General features: G+C 47.3%; 1 protein-coding gene across 1 annotated transcript in view; it reads right to left on the reverse strand.

The window, feature by feature from the left end:
- Window positions 1-2,173: 2,173 nt before the first annotated feature.
- LOC124046795 (deubiquitinase DESI2-like) overlaps window positions 2,174-11,673 on the reverse strand; it is a 22,238-nt gene continuing 12,738 nt past the window's right edge. The window contains exons 3-5 of the mRNA XM_046367551.1: window positions 10,888-10,981; window positions 6,196-6,337; window positions 2,174-3,104 (exon numbers count right to left, since the gene is read on the reverse strand). Coding sequence (XP_046223507.1) covers window positions 2,853-3,104; window positions 6,196-6,337; window positions 10,888-10,981 — 488 coding nt within the window. The 3' untranslated portion in view covers window positions 2,174-2,852. The remainder of the gene's footprint in view (window positions 3,105-6,195; window positions 6,338-10,887; window positions 10,982-11,673) is intronic.

The following is an 11,673-nucleotide window of genomic DNA, read 5'->3' on the forward strand; positions in this document are numbered from 1 at the left end:
ATTTCCTTCCTGAGAGGGGGGATGGGATACAGAGGGGTGGAGTCCTCCAGAAAGACTTATGTACGGAATGCAATGGACTGGACTTCAGAATGGATACTATTGACTCTACCAGAGCAGCTGTAATATAATGCAGGGACAGAACAGAATAACATGTAGCCTAACGTCTGTCTCATCTGGAAACAGCATTATTGATATTGTTTGATAGGATGGTAGTAAGTGTAATACTCTAGTCCAAGACTTGCTGACTGGTAGGATAACTGGCTGACTGGTAGGATAATTGACTGACTGGTAGGACAAATCAAATCAAACTGACTGTCCGGTAGGATCGACTGACTGGTAGGATAATTGACTGACTGGTAGGACAACTGACTGACAACTGACTGACTGGTAGGACAACTGACTGACTGGTAGGACAATGGACTGACTGGTAGGACAATGGACTGACTGGTAGGATAATTTACTGACTGGTAGGATAATTGACTGACTGGTAGGATAATTGACTGACTGGTAGGACACCTGACTGACTGGTAGGATAACTGACTGACTGGTAGGATAATTGACTGACTGGTAGGATAATTGACTGACTGGTAGGATCAACTGACTGACTGGTAGGACAACTGGCTGTCCGGTAGGATAACTGACTGACTGGTAGGATAATTGACTGTCCGGTAGGATCAACTGACTGTCCGGTAGGATAATTGACTGTCCGGTAGGATCAACACAATATTATAGTAGAAAGACAAATTCCTCCCCGTTGTTTCGGGGATCACCTGTGAATCCAACACGTTAAGAGACATAGCCAATCAAAAGACATCTCATAACAACAACAAAACCTTTTTCTTTCACACAATGCCCCCCCCCCCAATGCCCTAACTGTAACCCCCCCCAATGCCCTAACTGTAACACCCCCAATGCCCTAACTGTAACACCCCCCCCCCAATGCCCTAACTGTAACACCCCCCAATGCCCTAACTGTAACACCCCCCCCCCCCCCCAATGCCCTAACTGTAACCCCCCCCCCAATGCCCTAACTGTAACACCCCCCCCAATGCCCTAACTGTAACACCCCCCCCAAAATGCCCTAACTGTAACACCCCCCCCAATGCCCAAACTGTAACCCCCCCCAATGCCCTAACTGTAACACCCCCCCCCAATGCCCTAACTGTAACACCCCCTTCCTCGACGGGCCTCCAGACCCCTCATACACCAACTCAATCACTCTCTGTGGAGGAGGGGTCAAGACAAGAGGAGTTGTATGAACGGAAAACTGTGATTCAACAACTATGAGTTTCACTTTCACTGCTGAGATTTCTTATGTTGTGCGCCGACTGATCGGTCACAAGGGCTGAGATTTCTTGATCAGATTTCATCTCCTGATGAAAGATTGAATGGTTCCCATTGTAGAAGTGTATAAATGAGACATCTGCCAGTGGTATTTATCACATGATGGTAGTAAATAGCTAATTATATGGGGGGGGGGGCAAAGTCTTGTTAAACAATACATGAGACCATGAAATAGACAAATAACTCCCAAATATATAATACTAATACGATAAAATGTAATCATTGAAATCAATATGGTCCAAAACTACCTTGGATGTCTTCACTTTGTCTTCACACACATCATTTTCAGTTAAGAATGACATTTAACTGAAATGTGCTGGTTTAAATCCCACATGTAATTACTCCTTCTAAACAGAGCACATATCACTATATATATATATATATATATCTATCAAGTTCATATCACTATAGTGCACTACAACGTCCAAAAAAATGGCCAGAATATGAACACCCCCCCCCCCACACACACACACACACACACACACACACACACACACACACACACACACTCACTCACTCACTCAAAGCAAAACATCTTTGAAGTTAAGAATGAAGGCCCAAGTAAGGAGGTTAAGTACCTCTTGAAGTGAGCAGCATGTAACATCTTGCTAACGTCACAATACCAGTAGTCTCAGGCGTCGTCCCAAATGGAACCCTATGCCCTGGATAGGGCACTTATTTTGACCAGAGCCATAAGGGCCCTTGCAACAACAACAAAACATTGTGCACTATATATAGGGAATAGGGTTCCATAGGGCTCTGGTCTAAAATAGTGCACTATAAATAGGGAATAGGGTTCTATAGGCCTCTGGTCTAAAGTAGTGCACTATATAAGGAATAGGGTTCCATAGGGCTCTGGTCTGAAGTAGTGCACTATATAGGGAATAGGGTTCCATAGGGCTCTGGTCTAAAGTAGTGCACTATATATAAGGAATAGGGAGCCATTTGGGATGTACATTTAGATGTATCTTTGTGGTGTCTGATATCCGTTTACTCTACAATAGAAGGAGCTCTGCAAGAAGAGAATCAGGGTGGATCGGGGATGAAGTATCGGGGATGAAGGCTGACAAAAAGTTTAAAAGGTCATGGAAAAAGAGAAATGACCAGAGAGTAGCCCAGACCTACAGTACATCATGTAGCTGTGGTCAATCTAAAAGAGCCATGCCATGCTCTGAGTTAGTTTGTCAACAAACCTATAACAAATCCCCCTCCGGAATATATCTACCATATCTAAAAGGGAGAAAACCAGGGAAAGGATCTCAGGATCTGTAGGTTTTGCAGGACCCCCGGCCTTGTACTACCAGGCTAGCTAATCATCCGTCGTCCTTGTCTCTGTTCTCAGGGGTGGTACTATGAGGTCAGGTGGTTATTCAGTCAGGCCCACAGATATTACATCACTACATCCCCTGCAGAGGGGACCTGGTGACCTTCTGATCCAGGGTTCGAAGGTCAAAGGTAATTGAGAGAGTCCTATTGGCTGTTCTCTTCAGACCTATACAGTCATTGGCTCAGACCCGTGTATGGCGACAGCTGTGTGAGGATCCGGTGCCCGCCCCAGCGGTCCCGGAGGCTGAGTTGGGGTCCTCGTCGCTGGACTCTCCAGCCTCCCGCTCCTCCTTGTGGAGCCCCATGCTGATGTGGCTCTGGAGGGCAGCGGGGGTCAGCCACTCCTTAGGGAGGCAGGTCTGGAGGAAGGGCACGCAGGAGCTGAAGTAGGCCAAGCGGTTCACCCAGCGAGGGATCTCACGCCCACACAACAGCTGGAATAAGAACGAAAAACAAACATGTTTTTCACTTGGCAAGTTAAAAAAACATACTCCACAAAATATGTATGATTGTCAATAGAGGCGGCAGGGTAGCCTAGTGGTTAGAGTGTAGAGGCGGCAGGGTAGCCTAGTGGTTAGAGTGTAGAGGAGGCAGGGTAGCCTAGTGGTTAGAGTGTAGAGGCGGCAGGGTAGCCTAGTGGTTAGAGTGTAGAGGCGGCAGGGTAGCCTAGTGGTTAGAGTGTAGAGGTGGCAGGGTAGCCTAGTGGTTAGAGTGTAGAGGTGGCAGGGTAGCCTAGTGGTTAGAGTGTAGAGGTGGCAGGGTAGCCTAGTGGTTAGAGTGTAGAGGCGGCAGGGTAGCCTAGTGGTTAGAGTGTAGAGGTGGCAGGGTAGCCTAGTGGTTAGAGTGTAGAGGAGGCAGGTAGCCTAGTGGTTAGAGCGTAGAGGTGGCAGGGTAGCCTAGTGGTTAGAGTGTAGAGGCGGCAGGGTAGCCTAGTGGTTAGAGCGTAGAGGCGGCAGGGTAGCCTAGTGGTTAGAGTGTAGAGGTGGCAGGGTAGCCTAGTGGTTGGAGTGTAGAGGAGGCAGGGTAGCCTAGTGGTTAGAGTGTAGAGGTGGCAGGGTAGCCTAGTGGTTAGAGTGTAGAGGCGGCAGGGTAGCCTAGTGGTTAGAGTGTAGAGGCGGCAGGGTAGCCTAGTGGTTAGAGTGTAGAGGCGGCAGGGTAGCCTAGTGGTTAGAGTGTAGAGGCGGCAGGGTAGCCTAGTGGTTAGAGTGTAGAGGAGGCAGGGTAGCCTAGTGGTTAGAGTGTAGAGGTGGCAGGGTAGCCTAGTGGTTAGAGTGTAGAGGTGGCAGGGTAGCCTAGTGGTTAGAGTGTAGAGGAGGCAGGGTAGCCTAGTGGTTAGAGTGTAGAGGTGGCAGGGTAGCCTAGTGGTTAGAGTGTAGAGGCGGCAGGGTAGCCTAGTGGTTAGAGTGTAGAGGCGGCAGGGTAGCCTAGTGGTTAGAGTGTAGAGGCGGCAGGGTAGCCTAGTGGTTAGAGTGTAGAGGCGGCAGGGTAGCCTAGTGGTTAGAGTGTAGAGGCGGCAGGGTAGCCTAGTGGTTAGAGTGTAGAGGCGGCAGGGTAGCCTAGTGGTTAGAGTGTAGAGGAGGCAGGGTAGCCTAGTGGTTAGAGTGTAGAGGTGGCAGGGTAGCCTAGTGGTTAGAGTGTAGAGGTGGCAGGGTAGCCTAGTGGTTAGAGTGTAGAGGAGGCAGGGTAGCCTAGTGGTTAGAGTGTAGAGGTGGCAGGGTAGCCTAGTGGTTAGAGTGTAGAGGTGGCAGGGTAGCCTAGTGGTTAGAGTGTAGAGGTGGCAGGTAGCCTAGTGGTTAGAGTGTAGAGGTGGCAGGTAGCCTAGTGGTTAGAGTGTAGAGGCGGCAAGGTAGCCTAGTGGTTAGAGTGTAGAGGAGGCAGGGTAGCCTAGTGGTTAGAGTGTAGAGGAGGCAGGGTAGCCTAGTGGTTAGAGTGTAGAGGAGGCAGGGTAGCCTAGTGGTTAGAGTGTAGGGGAGGCAGGTAGCCTAGTGGTTAGAGTGTAGGGGAGGCAGGTAGCCTAGTGGTTAGAGTGTAGAGGCGGCAGGGTAGCCTAGTGGTTAGAGTGTAGAGGTGGCAGGGTAGCCTAGTGGTTAGAGTGTAGGGGAGGCAGGGTAGCCTAGTGGTTAGAGTGTAGAGGTGGCAGGGTAGCCTAGTGGTTAGAGTGTAGGGGAGGCAGGTAGCCTAGTGGTTAGAGTGTAGAGGCGGCAGGGTAGCCTAGTGGTTAGAGTGTAGGGGAGGCAGGTAGCCTAGTGGTTAGAGTGTAGGGGAGGCAGGTAGCCTAGTGGTTAGAGTGTAGAGGCGGCAGGGTAGCCTAGTGGTTAGAGTGTAGAGGTGGCAGGGTAGCCTAGTGGTTAGAGTGTAGAGGTGGCAGGTAGCCTAGTGGTTAGAGTGTAGGGGAGGCAGGTAGCCTAGTGGTTAGAGTGTAGGGGAGGCAGGTAGCCTAGTGGTTAGAGTGTAGAGGCGGCAGGGTAGCCTAGTGGTTAGAGTGTAGGGGCGGCAGGTAGCCTAGTGGTTAGAGTGTAGAGGTGGCAGGGTAGCCTAGTGGTTAGAGAGGAGGGGCGGCAGGGTAGCCTAGTGGTTAGAGTGTAGAGGCGGCAGGGTAGCCTAGTGGTTAGAGCGTAGAGGCGGCAGGGTAGCCTAGTGGTTAGAGTGTAGAGGCGGCAGGGTAGCCTAGTGGTTAGAGCGTAGAGGCGGCAGGGTAGCCTAGTGGTTAGAGCGTAGAGGCGGCAGGGTAGCCTAGTGGTTAGAGTGTAGGGGAGGCAGGTAGCCTAGTGGTTAGAGTGTAGGGGAGGCAGGTAGCCTAGTGGTTAGAGTGTAGAGGTGGCAGGGTAGCCTAGTGGTTAGAGTGTAGGGGAGGCAGGTAGCCTAGTGGTTAGAGTGTAGAGGCGGCAGGGTAGCCTAGTGGTTAGAGTGTAGGGGAGGCAGGTAGCCTAGTGGTTAGAGTGTAGGGGAGGCAGGTAGCCTAGTGGTTAGAGTGTAGAGGGGCAGGGTAGCCTAGTGGTTAGAGTGTAGAGGCGGCAGGGTAGCCTAGTGGTTAGAGTGTAGAGGCGGCAGGGTAGCCTAGTGGTTAGAGTGTAGAGGCGGCAGGGTAGCCTAGTGGTTAGAGTGTAGAGGTGGCAGGGTAGCCTAGTGGTTAGAGTGTAGAGGAGGCAGGGTAGCCTAGTGGTTAGAGTGTAGAGGCGGCAGGGTAGCCTAGTGGTTAGAGTGTAGAGGCGGCAGGGTAGCCTAGTGGTTAGAGTGTAGAGGCGGCAGCGTAGCCTAGTGGTTAGACTATTGGACTAGTAACCGAAAGGTTGCAAGTTCAAATCCCCGAGCTGACAAGGTACAAAATCTGTCGTTCTGCCCCTGAACAGGCAGTTAACCCACTGTTACCAGGCCGTCATTGAAAATAAGAATGTGTTCTTAACTGACTTGCCTGGTTAAATAAAAAATAATAAAAAATAGGCAATGTTCCTATTGACAGTAATGGCTCTATCAGATTGTTCTCAATATAATGTATAATGAAACAGTAATGAAACAGAAACTGACCTCAGACAGCGAGGAGGAGAAGTGGTTGCAGTTCTTGTGCATTAGATGGTAAGAGTTGCCCTTGAAATCCCTCCCCAGCTCCTCCATGATTTTATCCATATCCTCCACTGCAAAGTCTGTTGTGCCCAAAGCGATAGCCTCCCTGTGTTAGAAAAAAAATGTTTTGTAATCATTAGCAACAGCTAATGGGGATCCTAATAAAACAGCCAAATGAAAGGTGGAAATCAAATCAAATCAAATTTTATTTGTCACATACACATGGTTAGCAGATGTTAATGCGAGTGTAGCGAAATGCTTGTGCTTCTAGTTCCGCCAATGCAGTGATAACCAACAAGTAATCTAACTAACAATTCCAAAACTACTGTCTTATACACAGTGTAAGGGGATAAGGAACATGTACATAAGGATATATGAATGAGTGATGGTACAGAGCAGCATACAGTAGATGCATACAGTAGATGGTATCGAGTACAGTATATACATATGAGATGAGTATGTAAACAAAGTGGCATAGTTAAAGTGGCTAGTGATACATGTATTACATAAAGATGCAGTAGATGATGTAGAGTACAGTATATACATATACATATGAGATAAATAATGTAGGGTATGTAAACATTATATGAGGTAGCATTGTTTAAAGTGGCTAGTGATATATTTTACATAATTTCCCATCATTTCCCATTATTAAAGTGGCTGGAGTTGAGTCAGTGTGTTGGCAGCAGCCACTCAATGTTAGTGGTGGCTGTTTAACAGTCTGATGGCCTTGAGATAGAAGCTGTTTTTCAGTCTCTCGGTCCCAGCTTTGATGCACCTGTACTGACCTCGCCTTCTGGATGATAGCGGGGTGAACAGGCAGTGGCTCGGGTGGTTGTTGTCCTTGATGATCTTTATGGCCTTCCTGTGACATCGGGTGGTGTAGGTGTCCTGGAGGGCAGGTAGTTTGCCCCCGGTGATGCGTTGTGCAGACCTCACTACCCTCTGGAGAGCCTTACGGATGTGGGCGGAGCAGTTGCCGTACCAGGCGGTGATACAGCCCGACAGGATGCTCTCGATTGTGCCTCTGTAGAAGTTTGTGAGTGCTTTTGGTGACAAGCCAAATTTCTTCAGCCTCCTGAGGTTGAAGAGGCGCTGCTGCGCCTTCTTCACGATGCTGTCAGTGTGAGTGGACCAATTCAGTTTGTCTGTGATGTGTACGCCGAGGAACTTAAAACTTACTACCCTCTCCACTACTGTTCCATCAATGTGGATAGGGGGGTGTTCCCTCTGCTGTTTCCTGAAGTCCACAATCATCTCCTTAGTTTTGTTGACTTTGAGTGTGAGGTTATTTTCCTGACACCACACTCCGAGGGCCCTCACCTCCTCCCTGTAGGCCGTCTCATCGTTCTTGGTAATCAAGCCTACCACTGTTGTGTCGTCCGCAAACTTGATGATTAAGTTGGAGGCGTGCGTGGCCACGCAGTCGTGGGTGAACAGGGAGTACAGGATAGGGCTCAGAACGCACCCTTGTGGGGCCCCAGTGTTGAGGATCAGCGGGGTGGAGATGTTGTTGCCTACCCTCACACCACCTGGGGGCGGCCCGTCAGGAAGTCCAGTACCCAGTTGCACAGGGCGGGGTCGAGACCCAGGGTCTCGAGCTTGATGACGAGCTTTGAGGGCACTATGGTGTTAAATGCTGAGCTGTAGTCGATGAACAGCATTCTCACATAGGTATTCCTCTTGTCCAGATGGGTTAGGGCAGTGTGCAGTGTGGTTGAGATTGCATCGTCTGTGGACCTATTTGGGCGGTAAGCAAATTGGAGTGGGTCTAGGGTGTCAGGTAGGGTGGAGGTGATATGGTCCTTGACTAGTCTCTCAAAGCACTTCATGATGACGGAAGTGAGTGCTACGGGGCGGTAGTCGTTTAGCTCAGTTACCTTAGCTTTCTTGGGAACAGGAAAAATGGTGGCCCTTTTGAAGCATGTGGGAACAACAGACTGGGATAGGGATTGATTGAATATGTCCGTAAACACACCGGCCAGCTGGTCTGCTCATGCTCTGAGGACGCGGCTGGGGATGCAGTCTGGGCCTGCAGCCTTGCGAGGGTTGACACGTTTAAATGTTTTCCTCACGTCGGCTGCAGTGAAGGAGAGTCTGCATGTTTTAGTTGCGGGCCGTGTCAGTGGCACTGTATTGTCCTCAAAGCGGGCAAAAACGTTATTTAGTCTGCCTGGGAGCAAGACATCCTGGTCCGTAACGGGGCTGGTTTTCTTCTTGTAATCCGTGATTGACTGTAGACCCTGCCACATGCCTCTTGTGTCTGAGCCGTTGAATTGAGATTCTACTTTGTCTCTGTACTGACGCTTAGCTTGTTTGATTGCCTTGCGGAGGGAATAGTTACACTGTTTGTATTCGGTAATTGGGTGCATATAGTGTTATTCTATCCCTGTATAAAAACTGGTATCAGTGACTCTCGTCCCAAACACCAACCATCACGTTACAATGAATGATTACAAGGCTACTGCTCAGTAGGACATGTCTCTGTCCCAAATTGCATGTCTGTGTCCCAAATTGCATGTCTCCGTCCCAAATTTCATGTCTGTGTCCCAAATTGCATGTCTGTGTCCCAAATTGCATGTCTCCGTCCCAAATTGCATGTATGTGTCCCAAATTGCATGTCTGTGTCCCAAATTGCATGTCTGTGTCCCAAATTGCATGTCTCCGTCCCAAATTGCATGTCTCCGTCCCAAATGTTGTCTTTATGGGCCTTGGTCAAAAAGGGAATGGGGTGCAATTTGGGATACAGGGTAATGTTGTCTTCACATCGCTACTGTAAACAAAGACAGTCTTTGATTTCCTGTTGCTGTCATGAAACAGCGGCCATTGACCACTTCTTCATGTGATTAGGCACTTTGTGTACCCGTGTGTGTGTGTGTGTTTTACAGTTTTTCTCAGTCGCTTTGGTGCATTTCTTAGATCAAAAGTGCAATTTGTGATACTACTTGTCCAAATTCCAAATTATCTAGTCACTTGTGCACATCATTAAAGCAATTTCTTATTCCTTTTGAACAAATTGCAATTGATAATGTACAAGTGTCAGCTTTTTTCACATTATCAATTGGTCATGTCATGTTGATCAAAATATAGTAGATGGTTCTCTGTTGAATAGTCTTACCCCTCAAAACATCTAGGCATTAGTTCCTTGCATAAGCCATTACATGCACAATTGTTGAACTATTTGTCATAAACTGTCAAGCATAGTTTTACACATTTCTATTAGACCTTTTGTACAAAAACGTGAATTGATGAATCGTGCAGGTGAAATTGACCCTCACTCATGAAGGAATGTAAAGTGTTAGTTCAACCAACAATCAACCAGTTGTCTAAATTGCTCAAAGGTGCATCTCATGAAGAATCAATTGGCAAGCATATATAGACAGACCACAACACAGAGTTGCAATGTTTTACAGTAAAATGTGTGTTGGCATAGTTTTTGTCTATGTGAAAGTGTGCGATGCATCACTGTATTTTTCCCCACATAGGACTGCAAGATTACCTCAAACCAGTGGCAGAGGACGCCTTTTCACACCTCAACAGGAGGAGGCTATTTGCACCATGGTCCTAGCCATATGGATTTGCCAGGCCAACGGGGAGGAAATATCACCATGTGTGCTGCTATTTCGGAGCATGGTGTCCTAACCCATATCCCCCTTATAGGGCCATACAACACCCAGCATCTACTCAACTTTTTAGAGACTCTCTACGGGGCTCTCATCCCTGATGATGAGAGGGGTCTGTTTAGAGAGGATTTGCCAAAGTACGTGGTCATTTGTGATAATGTGAGTTTCCATCGATCAAACATCATAAGGCAATGGTTTGTGACCCACCCGAGGATGCTCGTAGAATTCCTCCCACCTTATTCACCATTCCTTAACCCAATTGAGGAGTTATTTTCAGCATGGAGGTGGAAGGTGTACGATCGTCAGCCACACACACAGATGACCCTGCTGGCTGCAATGGATGCAGCATGTGAGGACATCACAGTAGACGCCTGCAGAGGATGGATAAGGCATTCCAAAAGATTCTTTCCACGTTGCATTGGAAGGGAAAATATCCGGTGAGATGTGGATGAGAATATGCGGGCCGACAGACAGGAACGTCTGGATGTGTAGAGACAGCACAACAGTGCTGCGGGCAAAGTTGTGCCTTAGGGGTGGTTTCCTGTGTTTCTTTCTAATTTAGTTTTTTTTGCTTGGTGCCCCTTGGGTTGTCCAGTCTCTTTCAATCAATAACCCACATACAGTAATCTGTAAATAGTACTGTTGAAATTGGTATATGCCATAGAAGTGCAGCCTTGTGCATTTTCAATACAGTAACTGTCATCCAAACTGTAGCCTGAGTTTACATCAGGTAATACTGTCAAAGTACACAGTTACATTGACAACATGCCTAAACATTTTGACGACCTTGTTCGTGAACAATGACTCAATGACTTATCATTCTGATGACACTGACATGATCATTGGCATGAATATTTACTTTTGAGAGATGTACTAAAGGATGTTTAGTGACGGACTAGCTTTAGAAACATATCTATTGTATATTGCAGCTTGTACAAATTGTTCTGAGAAATGCACTTATTATATTGCACATGTTAGGGATGATGTGAACAATGCACCAAAGCGACTGAGAAAAACTGTAATGTAAACTCACTTGAACTTGAAGGTCTCTCCTAATTCAGTGGCGTTTCCAGGATTGATTTCAAATATGCCACTGAAGGGATACGGGTGACCCCCATATGCAAACTCTGTAGTAAAGAGGAGGAATAAGGAACACACTTGGTAAATGTGCTATCTTCATTGAGACAGCTCATGATACGGGCATGAGAAAAATGATGGCTGTCTCCACCTTGCTTTCCAACAAAGGTACATGAACCGTGTGGCAAACTGAAGGTGAGACGATATCGTGCGATGTGAGAAGATATCGTGCGATGTTAGACGATATCGTGCGATGTTAGACGATATCGTGCGATGTGAGAAGATATCGTGTGGTGTTAGACGATATCGTGCGATGTTAGACGATATCGTGCGATGTGAGAAGATATCGTGTGGTGTGAGAAGATATCGTGTGGTGTGAGAATCTCTATAGAATAGAAGCTGTGTTATAGAATCTCTATAGAATAGAAGCTGTGTTATAGAATCTCTAGAATAGAAGCTGTGTTATAGAATATCTATAGAATAGAAGCAGTGTTATAGAATATCTATTGAATAGAAGCTGTGTTATAGAATCTCTATGGAATAGAAGCTGTGTTACAGAATCTCTATGGAATAGAAGCTGTGTTACAGAATCTCTATGGAATAGAAGCTGTGTTACAGAATCTCTATGGAATAGAAGCTGTGTTACAGAATCTCTATGGAATAGAAGCTGTGTTACAGAATCTCTATGGAATAGAAGCTGTGTTACAGAATCTCTATGGAATAGAAGCTGTGTTACAGAATC

This window comes from Oncorhynchus gorbuscha, linkage group LG10 (genome assembly GCF_021184085.1).
Source record: "Oncorhynchus gorbuscha isolate QuinsamMale2020 ecotype Even-year linkage group LG10, OgorEven_v1.0, whole genome shotgun sequence".
Lineage (NCBI taxonomy): Eukaryota > Metazoa > Chordata > Actinopteri > Salmoniformes > Salmonidae > Oncorhynchus > Oncorhynchus gorbuscha.